We start from the raw sequence: 12,504 nt of genomic DNA on the forward strand, positions 1-12,504 counted from the left end.
ATACCATGCAGCTGTGGACAAGTCTACATAGGAACCACCAAACGCAGCGCACAGACACGTATCAAAGAACACGAAAGGCACTGCAGACTATTTCAGCCAGAAAAATCAGCAATAGCAGAACACATGATAAACCAACCTGGACATAGAATATTATTTGAAAAAACAGAAATTCTGGACCACTCTGAAAGCCACTACGTCAGACTACACAGAGAAGCAATTGAAATCCATAAGCACATGGACAATTTTAACAGGAAGGAAGAAACTATGAAAATGAACAGAACTTGGCTGCCAGTGTTGAAAAATACTAGGGTCAAGACTGTGTCAAACCAGCTCCACACAAACACAGGATGACCATAGACAAAAGAAACAAAGGCCAGGATACTTCTATTCAGATGCTCCCACCAGTGACCTTGCTATCTACAGGGTTACTCCCAGGCTATAGTCTTCATTATTACTCATACTTCTATTCAGATGCCCTGAACTATTGACCTGGTTGCCGCCTTTGTTACTCACAGACAAGGTTTCCCCACCCACCCTGGACACTCCCCACACACCCTGGACAGATATATACTCCACTTGCTTTTCCAACATCAGATCCTCTGAAGATGCCAGCCACAGATGCAGGCGAAACGTCAGGAGAGAATGCTGCTAGAACACGGCCATACAGCCCGGAAACCACACAGCACCCAAGCTATTGAACAGTTGCCTCATTGGAAAACACATTATTCAGCTTCCCTGTTGTTCAGGTCACATTTCTTGAACAAGCTCAGCAATTTTTTTTTAAATAACTTGGATCATTTGACCTACGTGCAGCATTTTTCTTGCAGGTTGAAGTAATGTATCTATTTCCCTTGACACTAACAACTCGTCTTCTTGTTTGTAGATTTTGCCATTTAATTGAAAAAAAGAAGAGGACAGATCTTGGATTTAGCATCTAGAAGTTGTACAGCAAGGTGTTGTAACGTATGTACATAATGTGGAATATAATGCTTTATATTAGTAGTCTAAATAAATAGTATTGCAGGACATCATGATGTTTTTAGTGTAATGTCATACCATTTGACTTTTTTTACAGTTTACATGCGACGTGCTGCTGCCCTGCTAAAATCAGTTGGAACTGGATATTTATTTCAGTGGGAGATGGATTGTTTTCCAGGGATAGAACAAATAGTCAGTGTTTTTTTCTGATGTCTATAGGGACAGAAGCAGAAGTGACTAGTAGAGTGCTTCTAGAGTGGTAGTGCTAAAATATTTGAAAAATCTGTCTGGTAAATAATTCCCTATAGTAACGTTTTGCTAAAGCACAATTAGTCTTTTTCATATGGCTGAGGGAAATAACGATAGGAGATTTCTTAAATCACTTTTCAGTTTTGCTAATTCATTTTATTGCAGACATGAGTGCACAATTGCCAACTTCTAAAATAGAAATTTCCAAAGTAGTATTACAAAATCTGTTAGACAACAAGTAAGACTACTGCATTAGCCAATTCAATTTGTAGATGGTGTATGATTGTCCAGACTGTCTGGCCAGGACCCAAAGGTACAGACTGGTCTAAAAATTACGTATGGTCTGTATTCCTCTATTTAAAGACCTACTAAATTTATTCTAAAAGATATCACTTGGCAGCCTTTCATCCAAATGTTCATGGATATGAACATATATTACTTGGCAGCCTTTTACCTCAAATGATACCAAGACAGACTTTGGCTCCTTCTGGACATGCAGAATAATGCACATTCAATCCACTTTCACAATTGGTTGCAAGTGGATTTTGCAATTTCACACAGTAAAATCCATCTACGAAGTGCATTAAAAGTGGATTGAAAGTGCATTATTCTGCATGTGCAGAAGGGGCCTTTCTTTCTTGATCCATAACATGCTTCCTTGAAAGAGATACCTACTGACTGAGCCAAAGTGGTGTCGTGTCAGACTAGGACCTTTGAAGCCCAGGTTAAAGCCACCTCATTCCTTACTGGGTGACCTTGTGCTAGTCACACACTCTCAACCTAACCTACCTCACAGGGTTGTTGTGAGGATAAAACAGAGGAAAGCATAATGACGTAAGCTGCTTTGGGTCACCATTGGGGTGAAAGGTGGGATCTAAATAAAGTAACCAAGTAAATCTCGCCTTGAGCAAATTCAGTTAGGACCATAGCTCAGATTTTGACTGAGCTTCATATCAAAGTCATTCTTTCTTAGGAGCTAGAGTGGATTGGCACTTTCCCTTACTCCAGAGGCTAAGTGATGTGTCTCTGTTCTTCAGGCAAGGAACAGCAAGTCAGTCACATGTGTGTATTTAATTTTAGCAATCTTATCCACCGTTGTAGATACTGATGCACTGCATATCAACATTAAGTAGAGCCTGGCACCATTTTGAAAAAAGCTTTTTATTTTTTTGCTAATCTGGGCTGCCACTGACTCTTTGAAAATGTATTGTTTCTATGATAGGAATACACTATAGAGTTTTCCTCCTGAATGCCGGTATAAAATGTACCGTCTCCATTGACAGCTATATCTTTAGACTTGTTCCAGTCTGGCAGCTCATCTGACTTGTGGAAGAGGAAGGAATCTTTGAAAGTTATACTGAGCCTATTATTCTTGTAAAATTGCAGAGAAATGCTCCTGTATATAGTGAACCCCAGCTTAGCAAACAGTAGTGCTAATATCTACCAGTTTATATGCATCTATGTAAATTATGCTTCTGAATGTAGAGTGAATATTACAAATGTGTAACAAGGCATAAAGATAAGTGTATAACTGTGCTGTTATTATACTAAGATACTGTATCATGCCAGGCCATGAAGTGAGACCAAGTTATCTGTTAGCAGCCCTTTCTTGTTGGTGTCTGTGGCACCCCACTGGACTTCAGTGATCACTTCACATTTTTTTGGACGGATCCAGTATCTTTATTAAAGAGCCAATTTTGATGCACTCCATCTAATCAACTTACAGCACCTCTGGTTCTTGCTAATTTGGAGTAGTTTTACAAGGTCTGAAATAAGTTGTCCTGAAGTACATTTGCCTGACTAACGTACTTATTATTGTAAGGGACATTTCAACAATACAAAATTTCTGGAAATGATTGATGTTTTCCTCTTGCAGTTTGTAAAACAAGGCTTCTTCCATATGGTGAGGATTCTTAAAATGGCTGCTAGAAATGCAGAGCTGTGCATGCTGGCATGAGGCTTCTACACCTGGGAGCTTTCGGTGTACTTTTCCCCACCTTTTGCCCAACGCTTTTCTCCCAGTGTGCTTCTCAGTGTCTTTATGTTGGCATTTGGAGACATTGTTGTGACAGCTAGTGTGGCAGTTCACTATCTTTTTTTGTTCTTTACACATGTACTATAGCCCTTTAATGTTGTACTGCAGCCCAGTCCAGATGGGAGGGGTAGAATGGCCACAGGAGGTGGCGTGGGCTCTCGGCAATGTATTTGGCATCCTGACCGCCACTTTCACAGCCGCACTGGGCTAATGTGGAGGTTGACGTAGCTGGGGGTATACCACAGGTGGAGCTGACAATAGTTGGCCCCCTCTGGGCTTTGGCCCTGGAAACAGCAGCAGGACGATCGAACTTACATTTCCCTTTTGGGTGGCATAACTTGGTGAAGTGCTTTGGAGGGCTTTCAAGCAGCTGGGGTTTTTCAGCTTTTTGTTGTCTCCATGTACCACCCGGAAGCCCTCTGGAGGCAGCATGGCAGTAGTGCCATCCCTGGTCCCCGCAGGATCTGGATTGGGCTGTTAGGGTTTGTAATACATAAATTACAGTGGATCATTATAATACTGTAGCACATTATCGACATACAGCTAGTATCTCTCCATCTTCTCTTTGCAAGAAATGGGCACAGCTGCCCACACCTTTCGCCGTATATTTCTGCAACAAAAAGTGCTGGAGACTTCCCTTTTTAAAATTAGGAATTCAAAGGAACTAAAAATTGAAATGAAATAGATAAATGAAAGCAAATGTGACCTGTCAAAAATGCTTGGAAATTGAATCCACAAGCACCAGTATGACTGAGACATTTGCCTCAGAAAAATCTTCACTGTTCTTTCCACATGACATGCTAATACATTTGGGCTGTGTTATTTCCAAAGAGATCAAAGGAAACCATGTTTGGGAAAGAGCATGTTGAAGGCAGAGAGAAACTGGGAAAAGTGTGATTAGAGATCTCATTGTGACATGCCTCTGTAATGCAGGCCGCTGAAACGTTAGGAGCCACACAGCCTGTAATACCCACAACAGCCAATCACTTCTGGCTGCAAAAGTGGTTGACAATACAGTGTGGTTAGACCAGGGGTAGGGAACCTGCGGCTCTCCAGATGTTCAGGAACTACAATTCCCATCAGCCCCTACCAGCATGGCCAATTGGCCATGCTGACAGAGGCTGATGGGAATTGTAGTTCCTGAACATCTGGAGAGCCGCAGGTTCCCTACACCTGGGTTAGACCTTGATGCCATATGGCTGCTTCTCCTCCCCCCCGCCCCGCCCCCAAGTTCTCTAGTTTGGAAGCCAACCTGGAGAAAAATGTGTTTGGAAGCATTCCAAGGTTTGTTTGTTTGTTTGTTTTATGGCAAATATAGCAATATAGATCTTAATTTATGTATATCTGAATTACCAAGATTTATTTTTAAAATTGTTTTCTATCAGCATCATTGAGATGTCGGGGTCGTGCTGCAGGGCTGCCATCTTAAATAATCAGCTTGTAGTCCCCATGAGGCCTGTCAAGTTTTGCTGGCCAGCTTGGCCTTTTCTCTGCTGACTGAAGAGGATGCTTGTTCACCACTTTCAGTAGCCATGTTTTGTTACAATAATGCACCCCTTTGCAGTGTAATTAAAATGAAAATAGGTTTTCATGCTACTGTCCCTGTATTTTCTGTAATTAAATGGTATGTTTAATTTGTCCATCCCTTTTCTTAAATTGAAGTTTGCTATTTAAGTTTGCTGGACTGCAAAAATGCTCACTGCTGGCCAGGGGCGTAACGAGGCAGCCCTGGGCAAACTGTAGCCCTGGGCAAAACCTGAGTTGGATGCCCCCCCCCCCCCCATCATGGGTGGCCACTCTACCACGACCAATTTTTTTGCATCAAGACATTGGTGCCTGCAGGGGGTGCACTTTTAGACATATCAGCACCACAATTTCAGCACATCATCAGGAGACTGTCCTTATGCTATTCCCCAAGTTTGGTGAGGTTTGGTTCAAGGAGTCCAAAGTTATGGACTCCCAAAGGGGATGCCCCATCCCCCATTGTTTCCAATGGGAGCTAATAGCAGATGGGGGCTACAGTTTTGAGGGTCCATAACTTTGGCCCCCCTGAACCAAACTGCACCAAACCTGGGGGGTATCATCAGGGCAGTCTCCTGATGAGACCCTGAAAGCTTTGAGACTGTGCCTTCAGAAATGTCCCCCCCCCAGCCTGCAACCCCCCTGGACAGCAATACAGAAAACTCAATGCAGAACAAAGATTCTTGGGCAAATTTCTGGGATGTTCCTGCAGGGGGCGCATTTGTTGATGTATCGGCACCAAAATTTCAGGGTATCATCAGGAGACTGCCCTAATGATACCCCCAAAGCTTGGTGCAGTTTGGTTCAGGGGGGCCAAAGTTATGGACCCTCAAAACTGTAGCCCCCATCTGCTATTAGCTCCCATTGGAAACAATGGGGGATAGGGGCACCCCCTTTGGGAGTCCATAACTTTGGACTCCCTGAACCAAACCTCACCAAACTTGGGGGGCAGCATAAGGACAGTCTCCTGATGATACCCTGAAATTTTGGTGCTGCTAGCCTAAAAACTGCGCCCCCTGCAGGCCGAAAATAGAAAACCACTAAAATACCCCAAAACGAACCCAGCATTTTGATGCCCCCCGCAAGGTGATGCCCTGGGCAGCTGCCCACCTTGCCCAATGGGCATTACGCCAGTGCTGCTGGCATTGGCATTATCTTGCTGCATCCATGTAATGTCACATTTTGTAATACTGAGCGAGCATGGTAGTTGGGTTGTGTATAGTAAAATCTTATTTTGTGTTGTCGGAGGAAAAGCAGTAATTCTGTTCACCAGCCCGTCCCCTGCTGTATTTCTCTCACCCAGTTCACAGCCCTACCAGCGACTTTCAAGTCAAAATAATATCTCCCGTGTTGCATATTAGGATCAGGCTGTAGCTTTGGGGTTTTTTTAAAGGAAGGTGGGTGGACAATTTTTAAAATATCTGTATCTGTGACAACTTTGTTCTGTCTTCTAGGCAACAATGAATCAAACAGACAATAATGAACAAGATGTCCCTCCATACCTTAATGACGAGCCCCCAGAAGGTAAAATTTGATGGCACTATTATTATTTGTTCTGCAAACTAAGGTTTCTCACCACCATGGTTTCCTACCAGAGCTACTCATGAATTTTAAAAAGTTGCTTCAGCAAAGGAATTCAGTGTCGGGAAACCAACAGATGCAATATGGGAGCAGAAGCATATTCTATTGGCACACTTGTTTGCTTGCTAAATTGCAAAATACTTTTTCCTGTGAATGAATTAAAAAGCTGGCTTGAATCTTGGAACTGACAAGTCAGTCGCTGCAGGAATATCTGCATTTGTTATTACAGGTTCCTGGAATAAACCGAGAATCAGACTCAGTTGTAACAAACAAAATCATACTTGTTTTAATTTATAAGAAAGTTTACTGTAAAAACTGCCCTATTCTTGTTATTTCTGCAAAAGGAACTTACTCTGCACTTAGACCATATGTGACAGGTCAGCTCCTCCCAGGGAAGGAGGTTGGTCACTTGTCCTTGGAATTATCTGTTCCATTTCTCAACTGCTGTACCTTATCCCACACATTCTGGTGCTGACAACAATTTTCTTGCTCCAGCACTGTTGTGCTTCACTTGGATTCATTCTGATAGTGATGACATGGCCTCTGTTTGTTATGCCCCACCTCCATGGAGTTCAGTGCACCATTTTAACCTGACAACCATCCAATTAAATTTATTTATTTATGTGTTGGTTGGTTGGTTTGACTTATAAACTGCTGTCCCTGTCAAACGGGCTCTCTCAGCTTCCCCTGTCTTGCCTAAGGCTGCACAGTGAGGCCGTTTTTGCATAGCCAATTACAGCGTTATGCCGTTGGTGTTATTGGCAATGCTGCAGCAACGGAGCGTTCACATGGACGGGCGCTCCGTAGACAGGTAGTACATCGGCTGAACCCCGGCGCTTCGCATGGCTGTGCTTTGCAAATGGTGTTTTTCCCCCCAGGGTAGATGTCACGGGTGTTCAGTGCCAGGATTAGACAGTGTGAGCCATCATTGTTGGGGGGCGGGCTCTGTGGCACCGATTCTTGGCTGGCGCTTCGCACGAGCCGGCTGCGAAGCGCCATTGTTAATCGATTTTCAAATACATTGTTGTGGGGCTGATGGAGCATTGCTGCATCATTGCGGCGGCAGCCATGCGAACTCCCCGCCCATAATTTTTTTTTACTATAATTTTACAGTGGTTGTTCTGTGCCTAGGTGGGTCATTCTGCGTGCCTAGATTGGCTTCTTCCTGTGGACTGAGGATGGCAAGACTTGGATTCAGTGCTAGTTTTCACTGATGGGCAGAGCAGGACTTTCCTACTTCCCTGCAGCCCATTATTCCTCCTGAACTAGCCAAAAGCATCCCCCTTTTTTCCATTCGCAGAAATCCCTTACTGGATCCAATCCCAAAGACATCTGTTTCCCTTTAACTTTTCATATCTGATTTTATATGCGAGGCATAACATCTACTGAAAAGACATTATTTCTAACTTGTCCTGGGACAAGTGTAATGCAATGCTGTTACTCTTCAAAAGTGAAAAATCAGCAATTTTGTATTGGTCTTGGAAAGGACAGTGCCTAACACCAAAGCCTGCTGAATTCTTCACTAGCAGTGCTGACTGTGTCATACTTTGAAAGAGTAACATCCCAATATGTAGGATGTTGTTAGGAGACCCTGTTGTTAAAATCTTCTGTTTGGGATTTGTTTTGCTTCCTGGCTTAGAACTATTTTCATTCTGCCAGGACTGGACAGTTATGAGGTTCTATTCTGCTGAGTGGAATACAAAAATTGTTTTGCTTGGAAAATACAAGATTTGTGGATTTAAAGTCATTACAGATTGATAAGTACCTAATCAGGACAATGATTGGTGGTGATGAGGGTGGTCTTGAATTGATCTACAAGCATTTAATATACCCTTTTGTAAAAGCAAAAGATTACCTGAGGTATGCTGGGTTAAGCTTGGACTGAGGTTTGCTTAAAGATTCTCAACTGGAGATAGCTTAAGACTTCTCTTACTGGACCATCAGAATAAGCGACAGTCTTATCTCAAGCGTCAAATAAATAACCATTTCCTGGAGTTATTTGTGAAATAATAAGAAATGCTTTGATGAGTTGCTGCATTCCCATAGATTTTTAGGGTAAAGCTATACTAAAATTTATAAGTATTCATCCTGAGACAGCATCATACCTAGCATAACAGGGCTGCTTCTTGCTGACAGTGGGAATAGATGCAGCTGAAAGTAAACCATCATTATTTTGAGTCTTGTTAATAACCCCTATTCGTCCCAGTTGAAAAAACTCTATTTACACAAATATGTTTCTGCCGCTTACTGGAATGGAGGTAATCAAACTGCTTCAGTCAATTTCCCTGCAAATAAGCCTGTTTGAACATAACACAAAGGAGAATTTTAGGAGCTTTAAAAAAGAAATTCAGTAATCAGAACAATTAGAATCACCTGCAGAGTATAAGACAAGAATTCGCCTTGAATCTGTTTCTATTCAGTGGAAAATACCAGAAGAATATCCCCTAAGTCACAGGGGCAACCATTCAGACCCGATTTGAATTTTTAGCCAACTAAACAATGAACAACCAGATCCTGAAAAATAATTTTCTGAGAATCCACAAAAACAAATTCCTGTTGGGGAAGATCTTCTTGATTTTGAGTAGACCTACAAAGAATTATTAGTAGAGAGAGAGAGAATGATAAAACTAATCTTTTAAGACCTACTAAACACACTTCTGATGAAAAGTCAGTTTAACTCTACAAGACAAGTTCCTTTGAAAGAAGCAGCAGAATACAGTTGGAAAATTTTACTTGCCTTAGAAAGGGTCCTGTCTGCAGAGAAAATAATTATAAAAACTGTACATCAAGCAAAACAATTGGCAGCATATCTTACAGATGGATACTTTTTTGAAGATTCCAAGAATGACTTCAGATAAAAGTTACCAGAAATTATAAAAGATTGGTCGCCCAAAAAAATTGCAAGAAAATGGATAGACTCTTTCGATATTTTTAAGAACAGTCTCTAGAGGGGGAAAAAACCCCTCAAGGATATTTTGCAGTGAGAAATCTGTTAGTTTTTTAGTAGGTTGGAAGTTATAAATTATATTAATATTATTTTATACTGCAAAGTTAAAAATACCATATAAATAATGATATATAATTTTAATATGGACTAACTATATGAGTATGGTAGTCTGAAAGAACTGCCAAATTTATGTACTAAGCCTTAATTTTTTCACACAAAGAAATATCAAAACAGAAACCCAGAGGCCCTTTCTGCACACAAGTGGAAACAAGCCTCCACCGGCATAATTTATGCCAGTAGAGGCTCAGGGACCATTCAAACGCTTGCGTGCGAGCAGCCCCCACTCCCCCCCCCAGCCGGAGAGCGGAGCCGGCTCTCGGTCAGCCCCCTCCACTCACTGTCATGTCCAGCGTCGCCCTAGAGAGTTGCAGGGACCCGCCCATGCTGACCTCCGATCTCCAGGGGTCGGATGGCAGCGTGGGCGGGTCCCTGCAGCCCTCCAGGGCAACGCTGGGCCTGACAGTGGGTGGAGGCGATGGGGGAAGCAGCATCTTCCCAGCGGTGCACTTCGCACCGCGCTTATGGGAAGACGCTGCTTTGCAAAAATGCCGCTTTCGGACGACCAGGACGGCGCTGCTGCGATGCAGCAGTGCCTCCTGAGCAAACAGCAGCCCAAGGACGGCGTTTTTGCTGTCCCTGGGCTGCTGTATATTGCCCGTGCGGAAAGGGCCTTAGATTCGGTTCCTGTGCTGTTTTCTTCCCGCCTCGTGCGATTGCGCCACTACTAAGCGGAATGTTATGTTTTAAGTTTTCAGATTGTTGGAACTTGTACTTCTGTAAAAATAAAACTACTCTGATCTCTCTCTCTCTCTCTGATGTATGTAAGTGGGGAAGGGTTGATATGGGGTGGTAGCAGCAATTTTATAAAAGAGAAAGCCAGTAGAACTGCAGTGATGACCAAAAATAAGTTCTTTTTGGTTCACTTAAAAGTATTTTTATCCCTCCTTCATGCTAAAAATAGCCTTCAAAGCTGGAATACAATTTAATAAGGACTGGTAACAGTGAGTTTCTCCAAACAGCCTGCCAAAAATATGTTTTCAGTAAATGTAGTAGATGTAATATCAGAAAGATACTTGTGATGAGTTCAAATAAATGATAACCGAGCTTTTTTTTTTCATTTTTAGGTTCCTTAAAAGACCACCCACAACAACAGCCTGGCATGCTCTCTCGAGTGACTGGGGGTCTCTTCAGCATAACAAAGGGAGCAGTTGGTGCCACGATTGGTGGCGTAGCATGGATCGGAGGGAAAAGCTTGGAAGTGACCAAATCAGCTGTTACAGCCGTGCCTTCTGTCGGAGTGGGATTGGTTAAAGGAAGTGTGTCTGCTGTGACGGGAGGTGTCACAGCTGTAGGTTCTGCTATCTCAAGTAAAGTGCCTTTAACAGGGAAGAAAAAGGATAAGTCTGACTAAAAAAAAACAAGGACTAAGACCTGTCTGTCTCTCTGGCTTTGGAATCTGCAAAGATTTGGACTGCAAACAAAGCCACATATTTCAGACTCCTCTAAAGAGCTGTATGAATAACTTCACCTGAAAGGGACCCCAACAGCTTGGTGCGCAGTGCCCAAACCTCCTAAAATGTTAGATTTCTTCAAGCTGTCACCTGGTGAGATGTTACGCTTGATAAATATGGGATCAAGTACTTGTGTCTGAAGGGATAGTTTCATTTGGATATTATTTCACTGTAGATCTTTTGCAGTCTTGAACTAAAAATGTGTACACATATAGAGCGTGATTTAGCCAAAGTTTAAGTCCTCTGATTCTAGTGTGGAGATTTAAGCATGTGCTTATTTTCTCTCATTACTAACAGATGAAATTTAAAATGCTCACATTTTGGCTGGACTATGCTCTTGGCAGCCTCTGCAGTACCACAAATATATTGGTGTTCCAGCTACAAGTCTAAGTTTTCTGTATCTTCTTTTTAAAAGGGAATCATTGAACTGACATCGTATATCTTTGCTTTTTGAAACTATTTTTATATTCTCTCTAAACTATGTGGTGACTGCCATTGCGAATTGCGTGTGTGTGTGTATGTATGGTATATGAGTACAATCATTCATGCCTTATGGTGAAACAATCTATTTTTACTTAGTGAAACTATAAGGATTTTGTAACGTCCCTCATTTCAATGCAGTCTGTAGAAGAAGCTTTACACACTTAAAAAACAAAGCAAAACAAAATCCTGTTGATACTGGCTGGAGAGAGACTGCTAAATCTCAGGTGTAACTTTACATGTATCCACTCCTTGGTTGCAAAACAAAATCTCTTGCCCTGATAGTTCGTTTAAACTGAACATGAAGTCCATGTTTACAGTCCATGTAATATTAGGATAACTTATGAATCTAGAATAAAAACACTGCATCTAGAAGCCTCAAAAATGATTTTGAATCTATTTCTAGATTAAAGGACAATCCAGCAAACACTGTTTCTGTGTATTTTCAGCGGGTGAAAATGGACAGTGATTGCGCTGTTTCTGTTGTTGGTGGGTTGAACTCTTCATAATTTGCAGTATAAAAGACTTACCGGGGTTATGAACTTGATATTTTCCGCTGAAGATCAAAGAGAGATACCCAAGGTTGGAAATAATAAAAGCAAAGCAGTTTTTAAAAATTGGACAACTTGCTTAAAAATTCAAGCTTTATCACAATCATTTTCACATAGATGTGGAAATCTAACTTGCTCTTCAGCTTTTAATCTATAACCTATTAACTCCAGAATAATCCTACTGAAATTGATGGTTTGCACTCTGGAGTAAGTTGGTTTATGCATTGTGAGTTTGTTTGGGAACTCTTCAGCATGTTCCTGTTGACTTTTTAGCATTTTTGGTAGTCTGTAAAAAGATGGCTAAAGTTCACATGAATATTCTGTATGCAGTATTTCCTAAAATGTATGTGTGTAAAAAAATATAAATAAAGGAGAGAAATTAACCACACGGACTTATTTATGAGAAGATTTGATTATAAAAGTTAGATCAGTATTTTTGTACAGCTTAAAGACTAAAGAACTAATTTTTGGCAAATTATATATTCAGATTAGTGTTGCTGTTTGTATTTCAGCTGTCAAGTAGCTCAGTGACAGAACATGCGCTTTGCCTGTACAAGGTCCCAAGTTGATTCTTGGCATCTCTAGATAAAA

General features: G+C 41.7%; 1 protein-coding gene across 1 annotated transcript; it reads left to right on the forward strand.

The window, feature by feature from the left end:
• The first annotated feature begins 821 nt into the window (after positions 1-821).
• On the forward strand, positions 822-12,301 carry TMEM263 (transmembrane protein 263). The gene is given in 5 exon segments (XM_048483063.1): positions 822-923; positions 926-967; positions 3,104-3,130; positions 6,238-6,307; positions 10,496-12,301. Coding segments are annotated over 5 exon segments (513 nt in total). The 5' UTR covers positions 822-836; the 3' UTR covers positions 10,783-12,301.
• Positions 12,302-12,504: the final 203 nt, after the last annotated feature.

This window comes from Sphaerodactylus townsendi, unplaced genomic scaffold, assembly GCF_021028975.2.
Source record: "Sphaerodactylus townsendi isolate TG3544 unplaced genomic scaffold, MPM_Stown_v2.3 scaffold_531, whole genome shotgun sequence".
NCBI lineage: Eukaryota > Metazoa > Chordata > Lepidosauria > Squamata > Sphaerodactylidae > Sphaerodactylus > Sphaerodactylus townsendi.